Source organism: Heteronotia binoei, chromosome 7 (assembly GCF_032191835.1).
Source record: "Heteronotia binoei isolate CCM8104 ecotype False Entrance Well chromosome 7, APGP_CSIRO_Hbin_v1, whole genome shotgun sequence".
Lineage (NCBI taxonomy): Eukaryota > Metazoa > Chordata > Lepidosauria > Squamata > Gekkonidae > Heteronotia > Heteronotia binoei.
The window spans coordinates 92,335,228-92,359,657 of record NC_083229.1 but is presented as its reverse complement, the minus strand read 5'-3'; the positions used below and the strand labels follow the sequence as shown (position 1 = coordinate 92,359,657).

At 42.4% G+C, this 24,430-nt stretch overlaps 1 protein-coding gene across 2 annotated transcripts in view; it reads left to right on the top strand.

Annotated features, from left to right (window-relative positions):
• Nucleotides 1-24,025, top strand: part of LOC132575341 (cadherin-19-like) — a 163,069-nt gene extending 139,044 nt beyond the window's left edge. For both annotated transcript variants that reach the window (XM_060244059.1, XM_060244058.1), the window contains exons 10-12: nt 13,689-13,806; nt 20,452-20,691; nt 23,460-24,025. In XM_060244059.1, coding sequence (XP_060100042.1) covers nt 13,689-13,806; nt 20,452-20,691; nt 23,460-23,890 — 789 coding nt within the window. In that variant the 3' untranslated portion in view covers nt 23,891-24,025. The remainder of the gene's footprint in view (nt 1-13,688; nt 13,807-20,451; nt 20,692-23,459) is intronic.
• Nucleotides 24,026-24,430: the final 405 nt, after the last annotated feature.

Genomic DNA, 24,430 nt, shown 5'->3' with positions numbered 1-24,430 from the left:
CAGACCCCGCACCCGCACACCAGGTCATGATGATAGAGAGCCTCCCGGAGCCGCCACTCCACGCCGCGGAGGTGGCCAAGGCCACACAGAAACACAAGACACTGGCACGGGTGCTCGACTGGGTGGTGAGGGGGTGGCCAGAGGGAAACATGGGTGAGGAATTCAGGCCTTACAAGGCGAGGAGGGAGGAATTAGCCGCACACAAGGGCTGCATACTATGGGGCAGTAGGGTAGTGATTCCGCCCCCGCTCCAAAGGCGTGTTTTAGAATCCCTACACGAGACTCACCCCGGCATAGTGCGAATGAAGGCTCTGGCCAGGAGCTACGTCTGGTGGCCGGGAATGGACGGGGAGATCGAGGGCTGGGTCCGCAGATGCCAGACCTGCCAGGAATCGCGGCCCGAGCCGCCCAGCGCCCCCGTCACTAGGTGGAAGTCCACCCGGAAACCATGGTCGAGACTCCACATCGACTTTGCGGGCCCCTTCCAGGGGCAAACCTTCATCATAATAGTGGACTCCTACACCAAATGGCTGGAGGTCATCCCCGTAGGGTCCCCCTCGTCCACAGCCGCGGTCAGAGCTCTGCGCAGGGTCCTATGCACACACGGCATCCCGGACACCATAGTCTCTGATAACGGGGCCGCCTTCACCTCAGCCGACTTCCAGGCGTTCCTGCAAAGATATCTGATCAGGCACATAAGGTCGGCTCCCTTCCACCCGGCCACCAACGGCCAGGCAGAGCGGATGGTCCGCACAACAAAGGAGGCCCTCGGCCGAATTGTACAGGGGGACTGGGACCACAGGCTGGCCGCGTTCCTCTTCGATAATCGGATCACACCCAACCCGGTCACAGGAGTCAGCCCGGCTGAGCTCCTCATGGGACGCAAACTCATAACCAGGCTGGACCGGCTGCATCCCGACCGAGCTTCAGACACCCGCGGAAGTCCCGAAGTCCGAGACACCGTCCGGGGCTTCTTCGCGGGCAACCCAGTCTACGCCCGAAACTATGCAAGGGGCCCCGATTGGGTGGCGGGGCGGGTACTGAGGGTAACCGGGTCCCGCCACTACGACATATCGACTGAGGGGGGCCAGGTGCTACGGCGGCACATTGACCAGTTGAGGCGCCGCACTCTCCCGGAGGCACCCGCAGACACAGACGAAGCTATATCCCGCGAGGAGCCAAACGGAGACCGCCTAGAAGACGCGATCCCAACATCCGGGATGCGGGCGCCAGAGGTACCGGGGCCGACCGAGCCCGAGGGATCCGCAGAACCGAACGGGCCGCCCCCGTCCACTCCAGGACCCCCCGAAGCACCATCCCCGGCGGCCGCGCCGCCTCCACCCGAAACCCCCAGACGGTCCACCCGGGAGCGCCGGCCCCCCGCATATTTACAGGACTTTGTACATTAACCAGGGGGGGAGGGGTGTAGTGTATCAAGAAATGTCATGCGACCAGACGGGGGGGGCAACTGGGCAGTCCCAGGAGCCCCAGCGCCGGGAGCCAGTTCCCCGCCTATCTCCAGCTGTGGCGGGAAGTTCAACGGGGCAGGATTGGCCCGACCAACCCAGTAGGCTGTACCCGGGATTGTATATAAGCGGGACCTGGCCCGCGTGTTCTCTCTTGCTTGCTACGTGCTCCCAATAAACCATGTTGCCCTACTCTCGTCTCCGTTTCGAGTACGTTACACAACCATTAATTTTTGGATATTTCTTAGGATCCCCCAACAGTGATTACAGAGCTAGGAATTTGCACTAGGTGAGGCTGCCCAGATATGCAAGTTTGCAAGGGTTTTTTTTGGAAGGGAGTGCATATCTTCACAGATGGCCAGTCCCTGCATGGTGTAGGCTCCCAGTATTCACCTGATGATGGACAGATGCTCCTAGCTCTGTAGGCACTGGGTCCTGAGATGTGAGTGCATGTGCACAACCTGGCTCCCAATTGGTATTGATATCTTTTACCGTCATGTTAGCTGTGCTGCTGGGGGGTCAGTTGGAAAGGTGATATGCATATCGCTCATTGCTTTGCTGTTGGCAGCTGATGCTGCTCAGCAGCCAGTGCTGTTTGCCATTTGAGCAACTCATCTACATATACAAATATTTGCCATGATGGCTGGGATTGGATGTCCCTTGAAAGACTCTGCCCTCTGAAATTCTCCAGATTCATTTTGGAGATGAGGGAACATGGGATGGGCTATGCCAGATGGAGACCTCATGCTTGGGAACCAGACAAGGATACAGAGTTCTTCCCTCCTCCAGAGCATCTGCAGTGACATCTCCTGGCCACTAATGGTCAGGTTCAGGGCTTGCCTGGGACTACAGCCTTCAGAGCTTCTGGCCTCCAAAGTGATTATTGATAGTGCAGGGACATTGCACTGAACCTCTCAGTCCCCCTTGAATCCTCCAAGGTGCGGACCCCAGGATGGTTGTGGATGGCTGGGACCCAGCTTGGCAGATGTTGTGACATTTACCCTCATGGTATCCTTTGTGCTGGGGAGCCATCAGGAAGGCTGACATACATATTGACTGTGGTACTTTTTAGTTTTGCTGTCAGCAGCCAAGGTTTCCTGAAAGCTGCTGCTATTATGTTCCAGCCAAGCCCATCATTTGCATATGCAAATATCCCCATGGAAGCTGGAATCCAGATGGGTCAAACAGGCCTCTGTAGGAGACTGCCCTTCAGAAATGATCATATTTACTCACCAGCATGGAATACTGCTCACCAAGTCTCCTTAAGCCAAAAGTGTCGGTTGCACAATGGCCCAGGAACCACACTGAAGGCCAATCCATTAGGGAGCTCCCATGCCATTTCCATGTGTAATCACAGCTGGAACAGGATATCTCTACCTGAGGAGCCCCTTGATTGATTCTAGAATGTTAACGGGGAAGCCCTGCAGTTTCTGTGTGTGTGGTTTGTGCTTCTGGCTGAAGAAAAGATGGCCTGTCTTATAGCCTTTGCTTCCCATCCATCTGTCTCCACTGCTGTGGCAGCATTCTTGTCAGGATGGGGCCCCTGTCACTTTTGTGTGTGCAAGGATTATGTGACTTGTGTGGCACCCCTTAGTGCTTCCCCCTCCCATAGTCCACAATGAACACCAATATCAGGGTGCACACAATGGATGAACTGTATTGGAAGGAACCTGGGACAGCACAGTGATAAGGCTGGGAACCCCACAGTCCTTTGGTGCTTTGGAACCCCACAGTCCTTTGGAACCCCACAGTCCTTTGGTGCTAGGGTTGCCTTTCCAATGGGCATAGGAAAAGGACGCAGGGGATGGATTTGTCTATATGTCATTGAGGGCCAGTTTCCTCTGCAGAGAGGGTATATGCTGGGGTTTCAGCTCACAGATGAGATGACAACTGTCCCTGTTGAATAGGTGGTCATTTTGACAGGAACGTATTCAGGAGGTTCAGTGTATACACTATATCCTGTGCAAGCTAGAGACACCAGACTTGGAAAGCATGTAGAGAAGTATCTGGGAGAGGTCCACTGCAAGTTTGGTGTCTCTAGCTCTATTCAAGAAGAATATCAGTTTGTCTTTCATAGATTACAGCAAAACTTTTGACTGTGTGAATCATGAAAAGCTATGGTTAGTTTTAAAAGAAATGGGGGTGCCACAGCATCAAATTGTTTCTATATTCTGGATAAGAGGACAGAATATGGGTAAACGGAATAGTTTCCAATTGTCAGGACAAAATATGCATAAATAGAATAGTTTCCAATTGACAAAGACTTCAGACAAGGATTTATTTTAAAAGCTAAAATGTCAAACCTGAGGATATCCTACTTCAGTCACATTATGAGAAGACAAGACTCACTGGAAATTAAATCATGATAGGAAAAGTTGAAGGTTTCCTGTATGTACATTGTTATTCTTTTTTTTTTTTAATTTTGAAAAGCTTTATTAATATAAAGTTCAAGGTACAATAGTGATGAGACATCAACAGATGTGTAGCATGTACCAATATAAAATAGGGAAATGGAAACATACAACGTTAGCTATTAAAGGCTAATTACAACATTAGTTGACATGACATCAAAATAGCATGGTATGAGTCATTAGGGTTCCTGCTGTCCTTCGAGACTTTATCAATAAAGGGACGCCATTTGCACATAAAGTCTAGGGAAGCGGTTTGGGAGGAGCAACGAGGATCCAAATCATAGGTGAGCTTATCTAAAACAAAATAATCCCACAATTTCAGCCACCATGCCTGTCTCGAAGGAGGAGTTTGTTGCTTCCAAACCAGGGCAATCGCGAATTTAGCTGCTATGAACATGTGTGAAACTAGTTCTTCTGTGTGGTCAGGAGCGTGTGAGGCGCCTGCAAGGTTCAGAAGAGCGTACTCTGGCGTGAATGGTGGAGAGTATGAGGTGAGGGCATGCACTTCTTGGTAAATTAGCCTCCAAAAGCTTTGTATGACGGGGCAGAGCCACCAGGAGTGGAAAAATGTGCCTCTCTGGCCGCAGTTCTTAAAACAAAGAGGTGAAGTAGAGGAAGAGTGTGATAATTGTGCTGGAGTCATATACCAGCGCGTGAGAACCCCAAAGTAGGAAAATAAACAATGTTTACAGAAAGTTATACAATTGCCTAATGCATAAATATGAAAAGGCCTGACTAGTTAGAAGCAAATGCACAAAGCCATCTAAACAGAATAAATATAATTTATAGTTACATAGTATATATAAATAAAAGTATATACATATAAATAAAAGTATATACATATAAATAAAAGTAAAAATTATCTGTGCTATAAATGTGTATAAACCAATAACTAAATGCATACATTTAAAACAGAAGACTAAATGTATTTTGACAACCAAGTCTTATAATTAGTCAGCAGAATAATTACGCTACTGAATTTACAAAACAAAATTGAAATTTCTGTGAAATCAACACCCAATATTAATGAAAGATAACAAGGATCTTTAAAATATATCACATCTATTAAACCATCCACAGGACAATTTAAAAATCAAAATACTAAAACTGAAACACTCACTAAAATGTTGACCAGCTTCTGTTCCACCAGAACCTTGTTTGTAATCATCTAAAAATATAGTTAACCCAATAATAAAATATCTATACATCAAAATACCAGTAAGTATTCATATTTATAATGTAATGAACTTTTACTAACCATTAAGTAGCAAATCTATTTGCTGATCAATGATTTGATCCACTATAAGGCAGCTTCATATGTTTCATTCTCTAGATAGGCTTCATTTGATCTTCATTATGTCTACAAATGTAAAAATCTGACTAACTACAAACTATTATGATGTAATATCATTTGAGGAGGCATGAAACAGAAAAAATGGCTGCAAACAGTGGCAAGCAGCAATGAAAAAAGGCAGATGCAAGGAATTTGGTGAAGAACAGAGCACTGAAATAATAAAAAAAAAACCCTACTTTTGAACCTCAAAGAAAACCTGGGCAACTTTCTGCTCAGTCTCATTTAGATATTAGTTTTCCTTTATGGGAAAAAAGAGAAGCAGATTCCAGTTTATGAATGTTGGGTCTGAGCTCACCTATATGTTGGCTAGTGCTGTCATCTAGAGCAGGGGTCCCTAACCACTGGGCCACGGACCAGGACTGGTTCATGGCCTGCTAGCAACCGGGCCATGGAGCAAGGCAGAGCAGCCCTGCCCCCTTTCATCCACCTGGGACCTAGGCAGATGAAAGAAGCAGTGTGGCCTTGCTCCAAGGCAGGAAGCCAGCCACAGTCTTGAAAGCATGCTGCAGTCCATCCATTTGCCTGCCAGGTGCAAAGCAGCCATTCCTCGGCCAGAAGGTAAGTGCTCTCTGGGATTGTCCAGCCCCCTCCCCAGCCTCATGCCTTGAACTTTTTGCAAACTTTGGAAAGGGCATGGGGGAGGGGGGGAGAAACTTTACTTCCACAGAATCTTTTGTGAAGGCTGCAATTCTGCTCCGTCTCTCCTGGAGAATGCTATGGTGGGGGGATTTAAAAGTTGGGAAGAAACTTTTTGCTCACTTTTTAGGGGATCAGGGTGAGAATGAGGTTGTACTGCAGTGACCCATTAGCACAGAAAAGCAGGATGCACATTCTGCAAACAAACAAGGCTCTGGTTTAGGGGGGGCATTTGAGGTAGGATTGGGACTGCAGCCTGGTTAGGGTAAGCATGCGCAAGCTTGAGATGGACCATTTCTCAGGGAGGAATTGGAACACAGAGGGGAGGGAGGTGAGCTTACTCTTGAGTTAGCTCTCAGGCTGATGCATGCACTGTCCTAGAGCTTCCCCCCCACCCGCTTGTCCTTCCATTGTGTGTGTATGTATCTTGCAGGGATGGGGAGAGCCTTGCAAGAAGCGGGAGGGGACAAAGATGTGAGCCAGGAGCCTGTTGCATACAGCTGAGAGGGGAGGGGGCTTCAAAGCAAGAAATGCAGTCTCTAAAAAGAGTGACACTTTGTAGAGGGTCTTGGGGAACCAAGGCTGGGGAAGGGAAGGAGGGGAGGAAGAGCCTGCTTCTTGGAAAGAATCCAACTGAGGCGGGGGTAGTCAGGCAAGCTTCTGCCCTGGAGCCCCCTTTCGCCCTGGCTTACTCTCTTCAGTCCCATCCTGTGCCCCTCCTCCCAAAAAGTAGTGGGGAAGGGGATGGATCTGCCTCTTTTCCAGTGGACAGCAGAGCTCCAACTTTGCCAAAGCTTGGGCGGGCTTCCCCTTCTCTCTCCTGCTTGGCTGTCCCCAGATCCTGGAGTCTCAGAGTGAGGCCACATAACCTCTTTTGTCCACCTCATCAGCTGATCTGCAGGGGTCTTTAAATGGGAAGGGGAGGCAGATTGGCCTTCTGCCACCTGGCCACCTAGCCAGGAGGCATCAGAAACAGCCCCAGTCTCTCCCTTCATTTAAAGAGCCTCATGAGAGGCAGGGACAGGGCACAGGCAGGGGGGCAACCTGGGGCAGCAAAAACCCCAGTGCCACTCCCCCACCCCGGTCCATGGAAAAATGATCTTCCATGAAACCAGACCCTGGTGCCAAAAAGGTTGGGGGTCACTGATCTAGAGAGCCAGTTTGGTGTAGTGGTTAAGTGTTCAGACTCTTATCTGGGAGAACTGAATTTGTTTCCCCACTCCTTCACATGCACCTGCTGATGTGACCTTGAGTCAGTCACAAGTTCTCACAGAGCTGTTCCTCTCAAGCAGTTTCTGTCAGAGCTCCTCATCTCCACCTATCTCACCGGGTGTCTGCTGTGGGGAGGGGAAGGGAAAAGAGGTTATAAGCCACTCTGGACTCCTTCAGGTAGTGAGGGATATAAATCAATCTCTTCTACTTCTAATCTCTAATCTATATTTATTCTTGCACAAATACCTATAATATGAAGATGTTCAGTGAATTGACTTTGATGTAGCTCTTTGACAATTTTCTTATTAGGTCCTTAAGTATATGCAGGGCTTTTTTTCTGGAAAAAAATGGTGCTGGAACTCTCATTCCTGTGAGTTCCTGCTCAAAAAAAATCCTGCTTTGCTGGCATGCTAAAAAGATGTTGCTGTTTTTTCGTGGGTAGCAGTCCAGGATACACAAGATGTTACACAAGTATCAAGTTTCACAAATGATTTCTTTGGGCTCACCAACACTCATTTATACTGGGGATTTGCAGATTTCTCCAGCTGCATTTCTATTACCATATGTTCCATCTTTAATTGAGGGGTTTCACTGAGATGATCTCTTTGGAGTAGAACAAATGGCTATGTGAAAATAAGGAAAATTTATTCAATCCCAGTGCATGTGCACTTCTATGACCATGAGAATCCGGTATGCATCTTTACATCCAAAATATCTGAAGAACCCTCCCCCCCCCCCACACACAACCATTAGGAAAGATTTCTAAAGAACAAAATAAGAATGTAAGAAAACATAGCTCAGAATGACTTAGGCCATAAACAAGAACTTCACATCCACCCATCCCAGTGAGGCTTTAAGTCAGGGGTGTTGAGCTCATTTTGTTATTAGGGTCAAATATGACATAAATGAGACCTTGTTGGGCTGAGCCATGTCGGGCTGGGCCATGTCAGATTGGGCAATGTGTGTACCTATTTAATATTAGATAGCAGAGATATAAACTTTATAAAGGACACAGACAAATACAATTAATTTAAAAAACAAACAAACTTAAAACATGCTTAAAACATTAGCACTTGTTGGTCTTAAAGATGCCTTCTTTGTATCTCTCTTCGCGATCCAGGGAACTGGGCAAAGGAAGCTCTGGCTCTTTCCTTCCTTTTTCAGGGGGCCAGAAGGGGGAGGAACCTCAGTCAATAGAAGGAAGAGAGGCTTTGCTCAGTAGTTCTGCTGTGTGTTTGAAAGAGCTTGGCAAAGCAAGCTCTGCATCTCCTCCTTCTGTCCCCAAGGGAGGAGCCTCAGCCAATGGAGAAAATAGAGGTTTTGCTCTGTAGCTCCTGTGCAACTGAGCAAGTCTTGCAAAGCAAGCTATTATACAGAAGGAAGCAAGAGAGGGGTAAAAGGAAGCAGATAGTCAGTTGTTTGGGGGGCTGATAGAAGCCCTCCGGTGGCCTGACTCAGCCTCTGGGCCTCGTGTTTGATATCCCTGCTTTAACCCTTTTAAAACTAGGGCGCCTCTAAATTTCTCAATTGACTGAGCCAATCTACAGTCCACAAGTAAGTGTAATGTGCTGCTCAGTTCTAATACTTGAATTTCTACACTAATAAATTCTCCATGTAAATAGTTACCTGCCAAGTTCCCAAGTTAATAGTGTTCCCCGCTGCCTTGTAGATTATTACAGTTTTCAGATTAATGAGCCTTGATATCACACAATTCTTGACAATTAGATTTCAGCACAATCAATAAACCAGCTGATCTGGCTTTACAAACACAATATCTAACTATGTTTGCTACTTGACTTTCTTATGAAGCATGCAGAAAGAAGGCCTTATTTTAGAAACATTTAGGGCACTCTTTTGTTGTTGTTTTTTGTTTTGTTTTTTTCAGAATGAGATTCTGGCTTTCCTTGAGGTATGCTGTCCTTTGTTAATTCATATTTCAGCAAGCTTAGGAACATTATCAGAAAAGAAAAAGGGAAACTTTTTGAACTAAAATTTTCTGGACTATTTTTTTCTGTCCTTTGAATTTGAATTATTTTAATTATGTATAAAATAATTTATCACCTTAGTGTGATATTGTAGATCCAAATGATGTGTTAAAATTGATGAGTGTGTGTGCACTGTATAAACATTCACTTGAACTGAAGGTGCATAGACATGCCATGATTACATGGGAACTTCCCATCATTAACAAGAAATTAAGACCTACAAAATAACAATTTTTTTTTAACAAGGGGATTCCGTATGTCCCCAATATTGCTACTTTCTCATCGATGTAAAATAATTTTCCTGAGAATTCATGAGTCAAAACCTTGACTGTGCAATCCTGTGAAAATTTGCATAAATTAACCCAGTATGGATTCAGACAAGACTAAGTTTGCAAAAAATTGCACTGACATCCCCTGAGAGCTTTCTAGGGGAAGAGCTCAAGGAAAAAATGTCACAAACATCATGACATCATTTCTTGGGGAAAATAAGAAATTACGTCTACCTCAAAATGCTCTAGGAATCCCACAAATCTCTATTGCAAAGACCATAGAGGTCAGTGACTTCCTAGAGCATTATAGCAGCCTGTGATGTTAGATCCAGGGTTTTACCCAAAAATCTTGTCATAGCATTAGCAAAACCATTTTTCCCTCCTGCCACTGCATTAATTGCACTACTATCACCTGGAAGCTGATTATAGGACATTATTTCACCAAAAAAGCAGAACCTGAAATTCTCAGCATAAGATTATCAAAAAGAAAGAATTTTATTTTCCATTATACTTTTGCCATTATACTTTTACCATTGCAGTCAGCCCAGTGTTAGCAGCATTGTTCACAGGAGAATGATAGGAGTCTTTGTCCCAGCACCTGAAATAAAGACATGAGACAATAGCATGGGTTTATTAAAATTAGGTGATCTACATGATCAAATATTAATTATGCTAACATTTAATGGGGCAGGCTGTGCTAGGCAGCCTAACCATGGCTGTGTTTGTTTCTGCCAAATTCATTCAGTCTCCAAACTCACCTGGTGGCATCTGCTTGCCTCATTTATTGTTGCCTGTACATATTGTGTTGAGAGGTGGCAAGCCCCAGCTCTGATGTGCTGTAAGGCCACTACCAGGTTCAGAAATATGTTGCTGTGCACCAAGGACACTCCTTCCTAAACTTTATTTTATTTATTTTTTATTTATTTATTTGTAATTTATATCCCGCCCTTCCCACTATGTGGCTCAGCATATAAAAACTAACATAAAATATAAAATTAAGCATAAAAAGTTAACATTTCATAATTTATATAGTTAAAATCTAGACATTTGTTATATACGTAAACATTAAAATCATACAGCGGTCTTACAGCTACACTCAGTTCAAGTTCAGGTTCAGTGCCGGTTAGTTGTGGGCCAGCTGGAAGAGGGCTGTCTTGCAGGCCCTGAGAAATTAGGCAAGGTCCCGCAAAGCCCTTACCTCTTCCGGCAGCTGGTTCCACCAGGATGGAGCCATTAGGGAGAAGGCCCTGTCCCTTGTAGCTTTCAAACAGGCTTCCTTTGGCCCGGGGACAACCAGGAGGTTTTGAGTTCCCGATCTCAGTGCTCTCTGGGGAACGTGTGGGAAGAGACGGTCCCTCAGGTAGGCAGTGCTCTCTGGGGAACGTGTGGGAAGAGACGGTCCCTCAGGTAAACTGCATCATGCTGTAAAGCCAGTGAAGGTCTCTTCAGGACACACCCTCAATCACACTCTGGGTGCTCAGTGTTCATTACTATCTATCATGATCAATTCACCCTATTACTGTCAAACAATGTAGTTAACCTAGCTTAACACCCTTTGGCCCAGCTGCTTAGCATAACATCTTAAGAACATAATAGAAGCCATGTTGGATTAGGCCAATGGCCCATCCAGTCCAACACTCTGTGTCACACAGTGGCAAAAAAAATTATATATACACACACACTGTGGCTAATAGCCACTGATGGACCTCTGTTCCATATTTTTATCTAAACCCCTCTTGAAGCTGGCTATGCTTGTGGCCGCCACCACCTCCTGTGGCAGTGAATTCGCCATGTTAATCTCCCTTTGGGTGAAGAAGTACTTCCTTTTATCCGTTTTAACCTGTCTGCTCAGCAATTTCATTGAATGCCCACAAGTTCTTGTATTATGAGAAAGGGAGAAAAGTACTTCTTTCTACTTTCTCCATCCCATGCATTATCTTGTAAACCTCTATCATGTCACCCCGCAGTCGACATTTCTCCAAGCTAAAGAGTCCCAAGTGTTTCAACCTTTCTTCATAGGGAAAGTGTTCCAGCCCTTTAATCATTCTAGTTGCCCTTTTCTGGACTTTCTCCAATGCTATAATATCCTTTTTGAGGTGCAGCGACCAGAACTGCACACAGTACTCCAAATGAGACCGCACCATCGATTTATACAGGGGCATTATGATACTGGCTGATTTGTTTTCAATTCCCTTCCTAATAATTCCCAGCATAGCGTTGGCCTTTTTTTATTGCAAACGCACACTGTCTTGACATTTTTAGTGAGTTATCTACCATGACCCCAAGATCTCTCTCTTGGTCAGTCTCTGCCAGTTCACACCTCATCAACTTGTATTTGTAGCTGGGATTCTTGGCCCCAATGTGCATTACTTTGCACTTGGCCAGTATGTAGACCAGTTAAACACAAGAAAAAGAAAAGTTGGTTTTTATACCCTACTTTTCTCTATTCTAAGCAATCTCAAAATGGCTTACAATCTCTTTCCCTTCCTCTCCCAAGAGGCACCTTGTAAGGTAGGTGGGGCTCAGAGAGTTCTGAGAGAACTGTGAGTGGCCCAAGGTCATCCAGGAGGCTTCATGTGATGGAGTGGGGCATCAAACCCAGTTCTCCATGTTAGAGAACCACTACACCAGGCTGGCTCTCAAAAGGTAGTGCTATACATGTATCTTCAGGAGATATATGGATAGCACCATCCCTGTACTAGTGCTATCCATGTATCTTCAGGAGATACATGGATAGCACCATCCCTGTACAGGTGAGGCATATGGTACCTAATCACCTAGTAAAGGATATATGCCCCCTCACTGGCCAGAACTTTCTTGTATATGGCCTTGTTGGCTTTATGCCATACTATCTCAATTTTGGTGGGCTTACATGGTCACCATGTAAATATCATCTAATACTACTGAGGTTTCTAACAGAAAATAGTGGGAAGTGATTACATAAGGACCATTTCCTTGATTCAATTCTGTAGGCATCCCCTTGAATAAAGAGTAGTGTTTCTGTGGTCACAAGGATTTATGCCTACCAAATGTGGTTTCCTCACTTACCCCTTTGTGACAGACCAAAATGCCCCCCATAACCTTCCTGTGGGTAGACATCCTTGTGCCTACAGAAATGACAATCTAAATCCAAGTCACAGAGTTGAACTGGATGTAAACTGCTTTAAAACTTGAACAACAGGGCCAGATGTTACAATTATGCCACATTGGTTCAAGTGATACAAGGGTAAAAACACACATTTTCTATACAACTTCTGTTGACCAAAGCACTAAAATAGCAGTAGTTGAACTTAGGTTTTCAGCATGGATAAGAGAAGCATATTTCTAAAACCTCCATTAGCCTATAGCATCACTGAAAAGAACTATGCTTGTAGTCTAATCTCAAAGTAATTTCAGTAACACTATATATAGGCTTTTCTGACTCTGCGTGTATTTGAGCCCCAAATAGTTATCCTTTAAAGACTACTTTAGAAGACATACCCAGCTAATGAAATGAACTGGATTTGCACTGAAATGGCAAGATAATGTTGAATTGAAATAGTGAGATAAAAGAATGATGTCATTGATAATATATGATTTGCAGAACAGCATCAATAGATAATGACAACAAATGTTTATTCTTTGTGAGAGGAACAAGTGCTTGTTATAACAAGTGTTTATTCAAGAAGATGGAATCTATGATTTTTGAATGCAAAGATGCTAATTTTAACTTTGTTCTCTTACAAATGGAAATCTGGTTCAATATGTTTGGAAATACAGGCTATTTTGTTTCTTTGAAAACTCACCAAGTGTTTCCATAATCAATCTGTTACAATCTCAAAGAATCAACAATTCAGCACATGAACTTGTCACAATCTCGCGGTCACGGCAACTATAATACATCATTTGAGTGATGTCTATGATGTTTGTGGGCTGGAAGGAAATAGGTTTTTGTATTGAAGGATGTGTTCAAATACGGAATGATATACTTTTCACCTTGGAGAACAAAGGAAGGGCAGAATAGTTTATACTTTTTTATTTTTTCATTTATAGAAACTTTATTTAACCTTTGCATTTCAATCCCAGAAGTCATTTGCTTTAGTCCATGAATTTAGTGCTTATCTCTTTCTAATCAATACAAAATCAAGTGGCATAATTGTAAGACATTAGAAAATCAACAAGTCCAACAGGATTGTGCTAAGTAATGTGTTTTAGTAGAAGCTGCTACAAATTTCCTGCCCTTGAAAGAGAGAGAGGAAAATTTTAACCTTGTTAATTCAATAGAATGTCTTACATGCAGTTGTGGCCCATTGTGTTAAAAGCCATCTAACAGTATTTTGTTCTAAACATAATTGTTTTCCAATGTTTAATACTAGCTTATTCAGACCATCAGTGCAGTGGATAAAGACAGTCCTATGGAACACCATCGTTTCTCCTTCAGTATGGATGAAGCCACCACAAACAGCTCCAGTTTTGCAGTCAAGGATAATCAAAGTAGGTGTCACTCGAGTCAGTTTGAAATATTTTTTAAAGGTTAAGTGTTCACCTAACTGCATTAATCATTAGTCTGTTTCATCCTTCATAGAATTATCTATGCCAAGTAGAAAGCACATTTGAGAGCCAGTGAAGCTCAGTACCTAAGGTGCTGGATTTAGATTTGGGAACTCCACATTTAAACCTTTGATTTAGGACATGATCATCACTGCTCCACAGGATTAGTGTAAAGCTATTCTGCTGTTTTAGAAATTTTTGTGGAAGTAGCAGGATAGAAAGGTAATGCATCCACCCCACAAGTATGCTATAAACCCTCTAGTATGTAAAATCTGGGCATCAGTGAACCTAGACTAGAAATACTCATCTTGATTGCATGTGAAGAGTTGCTCTGAAACTGCAATAAATGGGAAAACCTGAGCTCACTCAAAGTTCCATATGTGAATCTAATGACAACAGAGTTTTGGATTAGTTCTGTCTTTTCAAAATTTGATTTTTAATTGAATTTTCTATGAAATATTGTGCAACACATCACAGAATGAGCGCACCTTTCACTGCTATCTTACCCAGAAGGAGAAGGAAAAGGGGAGTTAGCACTTAAAAGGAATACACTGCAAAAAGCTCAGCTTAGCCTACTGTAGTAAAGCAGTCTCGTCACGCACAGTAATTCTACTGTTGCTAGGAGACAAGGTCTGCAAAGATTGGTCAGGTTTGCAGAGGCAATTGTATAAAGGAATAGTTTGGGCAATCAGCCAACAACTATATTGTGTCAAAGAGAAACATTGCATCAAAGGTGTCTTGGAAAACCCCCAGGGGTAACAATGGGAAACACAGAGAAGAAAAACAGATTAGATCAGGGGTGTTGATCTAATTTATTACGAGGGACAGATCTGACATAAATGAGACCTTGTCAGGCCAGGACATATGTGTCATAAAATGTAATGCCAAGTAGCAGAGATATAAACTTTATGAAGCACATAAACACAACCAAAGATTTAAAAAACTTAAAACATTAGCACTTATTGATCTTAAAAATGTTTTATTTGTATCTTTTCCATGTAATCAAAGGAATTGGGCAAAGAAAACTCTGGCTCTTTCCCTCCTTCCTCAGACGAGAAGGGAGAGGAGCCTTAGCCAATAGAAGGAAGAGAGGCTTGGCTCAGTAATTCTGCTGTGTGTTTGAAAGAGCCTGGCAAAGCAAGCTCTCCTTCTCCGCTTCCTTCCCAAGGGAGGAGTCTCAGCCAATGGAGAAAACAGAGGTTCTGCTCTGTAGCTCCTGTGCAATTGAGCAAGTCTGGCAAAGCAAGCTGTTATGCAGAAAGAAGCAAGATGGAGAAGGAAGCAGATGACAGCAAGTTGCTTGGGGGCCAGATTGGAGTCCTCTGGGGGCCTGATTTGTCCCCTGGGCCACATGTTTGACACCCCTGAATTAGATTATTTGTGTGAGAAAGGTACAAAAAGCCCACAGCACTTTTAAAAGTCTGCTTGAAAGTGGTCTGAGACAAAACTATAATTACTGAATATATTTTCTACAAAAACCCAGAAATTATTGAGATCAAGCCAGCAAAATTTAAGACTTTTTCCAATTGCAGTGATAATTTTATTAGTTTTGTTGCCTCCCAAAACTTTGTTAGCCAGTGATCTAATGATTTCTGTGTTTTTTTTCCTTCCAACATTAATATTTGATCTTAAGCTAATAAACTAAACACTGATTTCCATTTGACTTTTTGCTATTTGTTAAGCATACAAATACAGAACTCATGGATCAAAACACACACTCACACACACAATGTACTCTAGGAATTTATTCAATTAGTGATTACTTCTATTTTCCCCAATTGTCACAAAATATGGTAGATGTCAGCTTCATGACAATTATATATCCATTACCTTCTGATAAATTATGTGTCTTTCTCATTTTATATATTTGATACTATTGTATGAAAATTTTGTATAAGATATAGATATATAAATCCTATTATATATAATGTTTATATTTAAACTGTATTTTACTTTATACCTTTCTTATTATTTGTGAAACTGTATCCCATTAAAGATGAAAACAAAGAGACTTGGCCTAATCTACAGAAAACATATTTTGTATATTCCATATAATAATACTTCCCCCCATCTGCTGGTTAAAGGAGTGGAGATAATATAATATTGATATATAAAGGCACAAATATAAAAACCTGAATAAACTAAGTTTGCTGCTGCTGCTACTTCTACTACTACTAGGGATGGACACAAACTAAAAAAATGGAGGTTTGTCCTGGTCCATGGTTCATAGAGGTCTTATGAACCATGAACCTTCATAGAGGTCTTATGAACCATGAACCTTACAGTTCATTTTGTGACACTTGTAATGAGGTAGAACAGACCCCCTGTGGGCTACTGATACCAAACTAACAGTGGTTCTCCAGCTAATGTTCCTCTACCAGCTCTCCAAGTTTGATGATGATTTGATTTTGAGAAGCAGAGTTACAGCTCTGCAAAGCAGGTGCCCCACGAAAGTTCTCTCTGGGGCAATCACAGCTGCCAGTTCAGAAGTGTTTCAAACAGACCCCCTCTGCCTGCCCCCCAAGTTTGGTGAGAATTAGCTGGGGGGGGCAAGCACTGCCTGCCTCCTTATCATAGACATTGTTGCTGCAGATGGGCAATCCTTCCCCTCAGGCGGATCCTGAGGGCCCAAAGTGCAAAAGGGAGGACCCAATGGAGTTTTGCACAGAAGGGAGGTGGAGAATTGGAAAACCAAGATGAGGGGTAGATACTGCAAGGGCAACTGATCAGGTTTTGGGGGGGGGGGGGGGTTGCCCAGAAGCATGGAAGCTGAGGATCCTAACGTCCAAAGTGCAAAAGGGGGGGGGATCTAACTGGAGAGGGGGAATCAAACATGAGGGGCGGGGTGGAAAATTGAAAAACCAAGATGAGGGGCAGGCACAGCAAGGACAGCTGATGATGTTAAGCCTGGTATGAGGATGCCCATAGGCACAGAAATTGAGGATCCTAAAGTACAAAGTAAAAAGGGGGGATCTAATGCAGTCTAATGCAGGATGAAGGTGGAAAGTTGATGAGGGATAGACACAGAAATGATGAGGGATAGACACAGAAAAGAAGAAGACCGCAGATTTATATCTCACCCTTTTCTTTGAATCAGTCTTAAAGTGGCTTACAATCTCCTTTATCTTCTTCTCCCACAACAGACACCCTGTGAGGTAAGTGGGGCTGAGAGGGCTCCCATAGAAAGCTGCCCTTTCAAGGATAGCTCTGCAAGAGCTATGGCTAACCCAAGGCCAATCCAGCAGCTGCAAGTGGAGGAGTGGGGAATCAAACCTGGTTCTCCTTGATAAGAGTCAGCACACTTAACCACTACTTCAAACTGGCAAGGACAGCTGATGATGCTAAGCCGGGGGGTGAAAGTCATGGATCTGAGGGTCCAAAGAGCTAACAGAAGAGCTAACAAAAGAAACGGTTGGTTAAAAAACCCCACTGAGGGAGAGTATGGGTCCCCCCGGCTTCACTTGAGGTGTTTCAGAGCCCTGAGTAAACATCAAACACCCCCAACTTTTCTCGCAATACAAGAACTCGTGGACACTCAATAAAATTGTTGAGCGGTTGGGTTAGAACGGATAAAAGGAAATACTTCTTCACCCAAAGGGTGATTAACACTGGGATTCACTGCCACAGGAGGTGTTGGTGGCTACAAGCATAGCCAGCTTTGAGAGGGGATTGGATAAATGTATGCAGAGGTCCCTCAGTGGCTATTAGTCACAGGGTATTGATGGAACTCTCTATCTGGGGCAGTGATGCTCTGTATTCTTGGTGTTTGGGGGGGGCAACAGTGGGAGGCTTCTAGTGTTCTGGCCCCACTGATGGCCCTCCTGATGGCATTTTGTTTTATTGGCCACTGTGTGACACAGAGTGCTGGACTGGATGGGCCATTGGCCTGATCCAACATGGCTTCTTTTGCATTCTTATGTTCTTAACCCCACTGTTTTCACACTGAAGAATGGCTTCCAATTCCCTTTTCTTTCTGCCTCTAAATCTCTCTCTGCCTCATTGCCTGCTGCAAAGTAAAAACAGCTGTGTGTGAGCTGGGAGTATATATCCATTCTGCTCTCATAGAGCAAAACAGGAGATTTTTTTGTTGGCAGCCAGTACTGCCTTTGGAGGCCACTATTGGTGTTTCCAGGGTTGCAGAGGGGCTGTAGAAGTCCAGCCGCTAGTTGCTTTGGCAATTGATAGGTGCCAATGTGTCTGCCGCAAGACCCTCTGACATGAACTGCATGAACCTCCATGAAAAGCATGGAGGTTCATGGGAGGTTCATTGCAGATGCAGTTGCATGGCCCTCAGCTCACAAACCGCAATCTGACCAATTTTCATAACAAATTCAGGTTCATGATGAGGTTCATGCCCATCCCTAATTATTACTACTACCACAACTAGTACTAATAGTACAATTTAAGTAATAAATTGAAAACTTGTTTGCAATATATGGCAACCATAGCAAGCCCACTTTTCCATATCATTTTTGCATAATGAGTCTCCTTTGGTCTCAGTGCAGCCCCAGAAAAATTTTCCTTTCAGTGAGTCCCCATGTTAAGATCACCACTAGTTCATGAATGTTTCTGATGAATGCTCACTGCATAGCAATTAGATGGCAAATATATGCTACAGTATTTTTCCTTATGAAAAAATTTCTTATGAAATTTCTTATCAAATATCTGCTACAGCAGGAGTGGCCAACAGTAGCTCTCCAGATGTTTTTTGCCTACAACTCCATTGGCCATGCTGGCTGGGGCTGATGGGAGATGTAGGCAAAAAAAAAATCTGGAGAGCTACCTTTGGCCACCCCTGTACTACAGTATTTTTTCTTATGAGAAAGCATGAGAAAACCTTAATAGTATTATGTACTGATTTTCCTATATAGTCTTACTATAGCCACGGTATAGAACTGTACTGTTTAGAATCATATAGCCACTGTAAAGAAGTGTAACCACTACCAGAAACATACAGATGTGTTAAGTCCTATATCTGTGTATGTCCTCTGTCATATATAACAGTAATTGATAGGTCTTTTCCATAACCACCTCCTGTAGAACTGTGGAATAGTGACAGATAAATTGATCCTCCATGAGCAGAAGAAAATACAGGTTTCAAAGGGTTCGAGAAGGCTGTTGCCACTATGTTCTACTTGTAAACTTGCCAGAAACTCCAGTCTGGACACTGTAGACAATAGGAAGTTGGAGTACGCAGACTGTTGAATTAATCCAGCGTTGATCTTTCGCTTTTCCATAAAGCATGGATAGCAGATTCTTATTTGAACAGCTTTTCATAGATCTGCAGACAGTATGCTGAAGTTTTAAAAATATTTAGAATACCATAAGAATTTTATTTTATCTTTTAATAATTGCTTTCTAAGTACGGCACATTGTAGGAGTGATAACTTTCATAGTATCCCTTAAACTGCCAAATGCTAGTAATATTCAAAAATGGGATAGAGCAAGCAGGTTTTTTAAAAAATGAAATGAATATTTAATATTAATATAGAAATCTGTACTTGGTATTTAGTTCTGCTAAAACAAAGTTATAGACAATGGCATAGTTCACAATTATTTCACTTTGTTTCCAGTTCCCTATTACACTACTTTCATCGATATACTGATGACATCATATGAATGACTTTTCTGTGTTGCAATGTTATGCAGCATTGGTATTGATCTTAGAGGCTGAGAACGAATCGTACAGGGGGACACCAATCGAAACTAATCTGAAGGGAAAACCTAAGTTCAACAACTGATGAAATTGTAGGAAAGAAGACCACTTAAAGGCAGCCTTCTGAGAGTTAGAAGAAGAGCTATTTCAAATTCAGCTAAAGTATACATTGCTCATATTGGCTTTGCTAATTATTTGAATGTTCTGGCTAGGTGAATAAATCAATACAGCTAACTTTTGGAAAGTTCACTGTATTCTGAATAAGAAATTACTGCATTAGACTTCAGGCTCAAATGGTCTGGCTTGTAATATGTGGCGTTATGCAAGACACTATCTTGTACCCTGAATACCTATATTTTTCCTATCCATAGTCTAGAGACAGTCGTAACCTATCATACAGCAGATTTGTAAGGACTTCTGTGTGATGTGGTTGTTTCATTATTACCATCTACTGTAGCTGAAAGCTTTAAGCCAATTCATCCTGATCCATCAAGTCTACAATATGTCCAAAATATTGTGTAACTACTGACCCAACAACATTACCCCAGAAGCATACAGTTTGTGCATGCACAATATCTAACTAGCCAAATCATGTCCATTGATATTTATATCCAAACTGTAATCCATTAGCTCTAATGTATCTGACACAAGTTTTTAAGAATAATATATTAACCCAATTTTACACATGGTTAAATGTATTGGCTGTGGCACCAATTTCATGGCTGGTAGCAGCTAGGAAGTTGTAACCGACCCAGGTTTAAATCAGCTTGTTGCTAACGTATGATGGGGCATAAATAGTCATATCTCTATAGTTAAATTTTTATGCATAATTTCCCACAATGTTCTCACTATAAATGAGAATAGATTCTAACTGAATATGAATTTTCTTGAATTTCTGACCTGTAAGTAATGGATACATCTTGTCTTTTTAGATAATACCGCTGAAATTCTTACCAAAAGAAATGGCTTCTATCGTCAAGAGCAGTCTGTTTTTACCTTTCCAATCCTAATTGCAGACAATGGAAATCCACCCCTTGCCAGCACAAGTACCTTAACAGTGCTTGTGTGTGACTGTGACACTGAAGTCAATATTAAGTTCTGTAGATATGGAACCCTGGGCATCAGCGTGGAAGCATTTGTTGCTGTGGTGGCTTGCACATTAATTATATTAGGTAAGGAAAAGAGTTAGGTGCTTTCATTCTGTATATATATATATATATATATATATATATATATATATATATATATATATATATATATATCTGCCTAAATTGGTAATTGTCAACTAGTTTGACACCCCCCCCCCCATCTCACACACATACTCACACACAATGTGTTCCTGACAGTGTGGTGGTGTGACCAAAAAGATGGGATTGATGAGAGTTATACTTTGCTAGACACATTGAGTTGGATGCAGCACAAAATTTCTGCTTGTGGTAAAGTTCTTATACAAAAAGAAAAAGAGCATTGTAACAGCTTATACTAAGTCATACTTATCATATCTCCACTTGTGTTTCCACTTGTCCAAGATCTTATGCAACCAGTTTCAGAGCACTGTAATATAAAAAGGAGGAAAACTCTGGATATTGCACAAGATCTTGCACAAGTGGAATTCTACTAAATCTGGAGAGCAGTTTCTGCTGTGCATCACTGGATTTAAGCTATTGGAATCAAGTCAAGCTTCATTTTTGCTATCAGTACATCAGGGGCACACTTCGGACTTGGGTGGCAGTTGTGCACATCTGGGAGGCAAGGACAGACACAAGCCATGTCCAACAGCTTCCCCTTGCTAGAACCAATGACACTGCCAGTCCCTACGGGACTACCTTAATTGCATGGGCAGAGAACCAATTCTACTTTTGGAATGAAATGAACTGATTTCTCTAGAAGTTTATAGATATATATTTGAAATACATTCTCTTTGTACATGGTCCATTACCTCCCTCTGTCTCTGTCACTCACACACAAAACCTGTTTATACTACTCACACATCCCATTCATATGACTGCCTTATGCACACAAACCCATCACATATTCCACTGCTATTCCACAGGCATTCATTCATAAAATTCTCATCTTGGCTACCAGCTGTATAATATTCTTTCACACACAAAGCACCAGTTCTCTTCACTCAGTCTAACATTTTCTACCAGTTATCAGCTTCCTCCTATTTCTTTACCCCTTCTGCCAGCAATCTCATCTGTCCATGGGTCTTGCATGTTGACAAATACTGTTATACCGCTGGAATTTTTAAAAAATAAAATAAAATTCCAAGAACACTAAAACAGTCCCCAGAAATGGATTGTTTCAATCAGGGATCATTTTGTAGAAAAATAGGTGGTGGAGCTCATCCAGGGATTGTTATGCAGCTGCACCAGCTATTCAATGGACAAGGTAGGTAGGTGGGGAGAAGGGGGGGGGGTGTCAGAAAGGTTCAGGAGCTGCACTCCTGTGAGCTCCTGCTGAATTCAAGGCCTGGTTTCAATCAAAGTAAGAATTATCAGCCAACAGCAATAGACATCTCAGTTGTATCCTGTATTTACCTTAATCCTGTATTTTTGCCTTCATTTGAATTTGCATGAGCAAGGTGGAAAATAGGTAATATGATTATTTCATGGGGTTTGCAGCAGTCTATATGTTCTGTGTTTTAATGGCATTTTTTATTTGTCTCATTATTATAGCTATTCTTTTCCAGGTTATCTAAAGCTGGCTTTAGCTCTTAAAATAGTTGTCCCAGCCCACCCCCACCCCCCCATGAAGACACAAGAAAACAACATGGGTCTAACTGCTTTAACTGGTTTATTTAAGTAGATTACCTATGTTGTGACTTAATAAAGTATGCTAACACATTTTAAGGGGTAGGCTGTGCAAAACAGCCTTAACATGACAGCCATTATTTGAGCAAATCTACTCGGGCCCCAAACTCAGCCAGTGACTGTCAGCCTTGATCAGTATCCTTTTTAGATTACCCCATCACCAGACATGTGATAGGATGTTCAGAAGATAATCCTCTTCACACCCAGTTTGTCAGGATGGTTGCCAGTTTCCCCTACCTATCATGAGCAATATGCTCCCTTCCTTCCAAACCAGTTTTGGCCAATCCTGTCAAAGACCAGGCCTGTTTATACCCACCCCAGAGAAATCATGAAGGAGCAGAAAAAAGGTTGCTCATGTACCAATAAGGAAAACTTCCCAAAATTTGTTCTTTGTCCTGGAGTGACCAGTTAATTCCATGATATCCCATAGAAGGGCAGATAGATAGCAGCACATGGCAAAGACCTGTGTGGGTGAAGCAGAGACCTGTTTTGTCAGTCTCTCATTCCATCTGCTGAAGGGACTCTAGAATCCACCAGTTATGTCCCACATTTCATCTGAGCCCTAGAATGGGCCACTTCTGTGACAACATATATACAAAGATGAAGGTCTCATTTTGTAGCAGGAGCTCCTTTGCATATTAGGCCACACATCCTTGATGTAGGTTATCTTCCAAGAGCTTACTGTAGGCCCTGTAATAAGATCCCTTGGAGGATTGGATACATCAGGGGTGTGAGGCCTAATATGCAAAGGGGCTCCTGCTACAAAATGAGCCCTGCAAAGATGTAACACATGTTTAAACACTGGATTAAAATTAGTTTACACATTAGAATTGATTTTAATTTCAACAGAACTTTGATACATTATTGGTGAAATGTTCTGAGTTTAAAATTAGGCAAGATGGTTTTATTGTTTCATGTTATTGCTGGCTTACAAATAGATCTTTTCACTTTTTATTTTATAAAAATCCCTTTTGAAGCCAACATGATGCCCTACAATTACTGTTCACATGGAACACTGTTCAGACGTCAGATTTGCAGTGACATAACTATTAGTGTGTGTTACTTTTCTTGGAGTTCTTAGACCCAGACCAATGTTCGTTCACTCTTTTTTGTTTGCTTGTCAGTGTTTGTTCTGGCAATTCTGGCCTTCAGGCAGCAGAGGAAGAAATCTCTATTTCATGAGAAAGGCGAAGAGTTCAGAGAGAACATTGTTAACTATGATGATGAAGGAGGTGGAGAACAAGACACTGAGGCCTTTGATATTCCAACACTGAGAAACCATTCAGTCCTGAGGGAACACAAGCCTCGAAGAAACATCACAACACAAATACAGAGCCTTTACAGGCAATCTCTGCAAGTCGGTCCTGAGAGCGCTATATTCCGGGAATTCATTTCACAAAAGCTGGAAGAAGCCAACTCAGATCCAGATGTTCCCCCTTATGATTCCCTTCAGACATATGCTTTTGAAGGAGCTGGATCAGTGGCTGGATCTCTTAGCTCACTGGGATCAAGTTCACTTGATGTGGATACAGATTATGATGACTTTGTTCAATAGGGCTTCAAGCAAGAAGAAAGCATCCCTGCATCTGTAAATAATGAATGGGATTAGAAACCATCAGTGGTCATAGCACAACTAGTAGGAAAGTGGAAAAGTACTTACAAAAAGAGTATTATTATATCAAAGAAGTGGGGGAAAGAAGCCCAAGGAAAGTAGGTAGCAAGCACTTTTGAAATGCAGTGCATTTTTATTTTTTATACTATGAAATCATGTACATTTATATTTTAACCATAAACAATTCAACATACCTACAAATAAATATTTAATAGAGTCCTAATACCAAACAAATATATGCAAACCTACAGTATCATAAATCTATTAGATCAAATAACTATAACTTTATCAAAAATAAAAAGTTACATAACAACAATATGTTCTATGACATTAATATATACATTAGAATTTTTCCTCTTTAGCATTCTCTTCCTGCTTAACTGAGTCCCAATACATAATAAACAACTGTTATGTCTTAAAATTTTATCATTTATACTGTATTTCTGACCTGTACGTAGCAGAATTGTTAGGCTTCCCAACCCC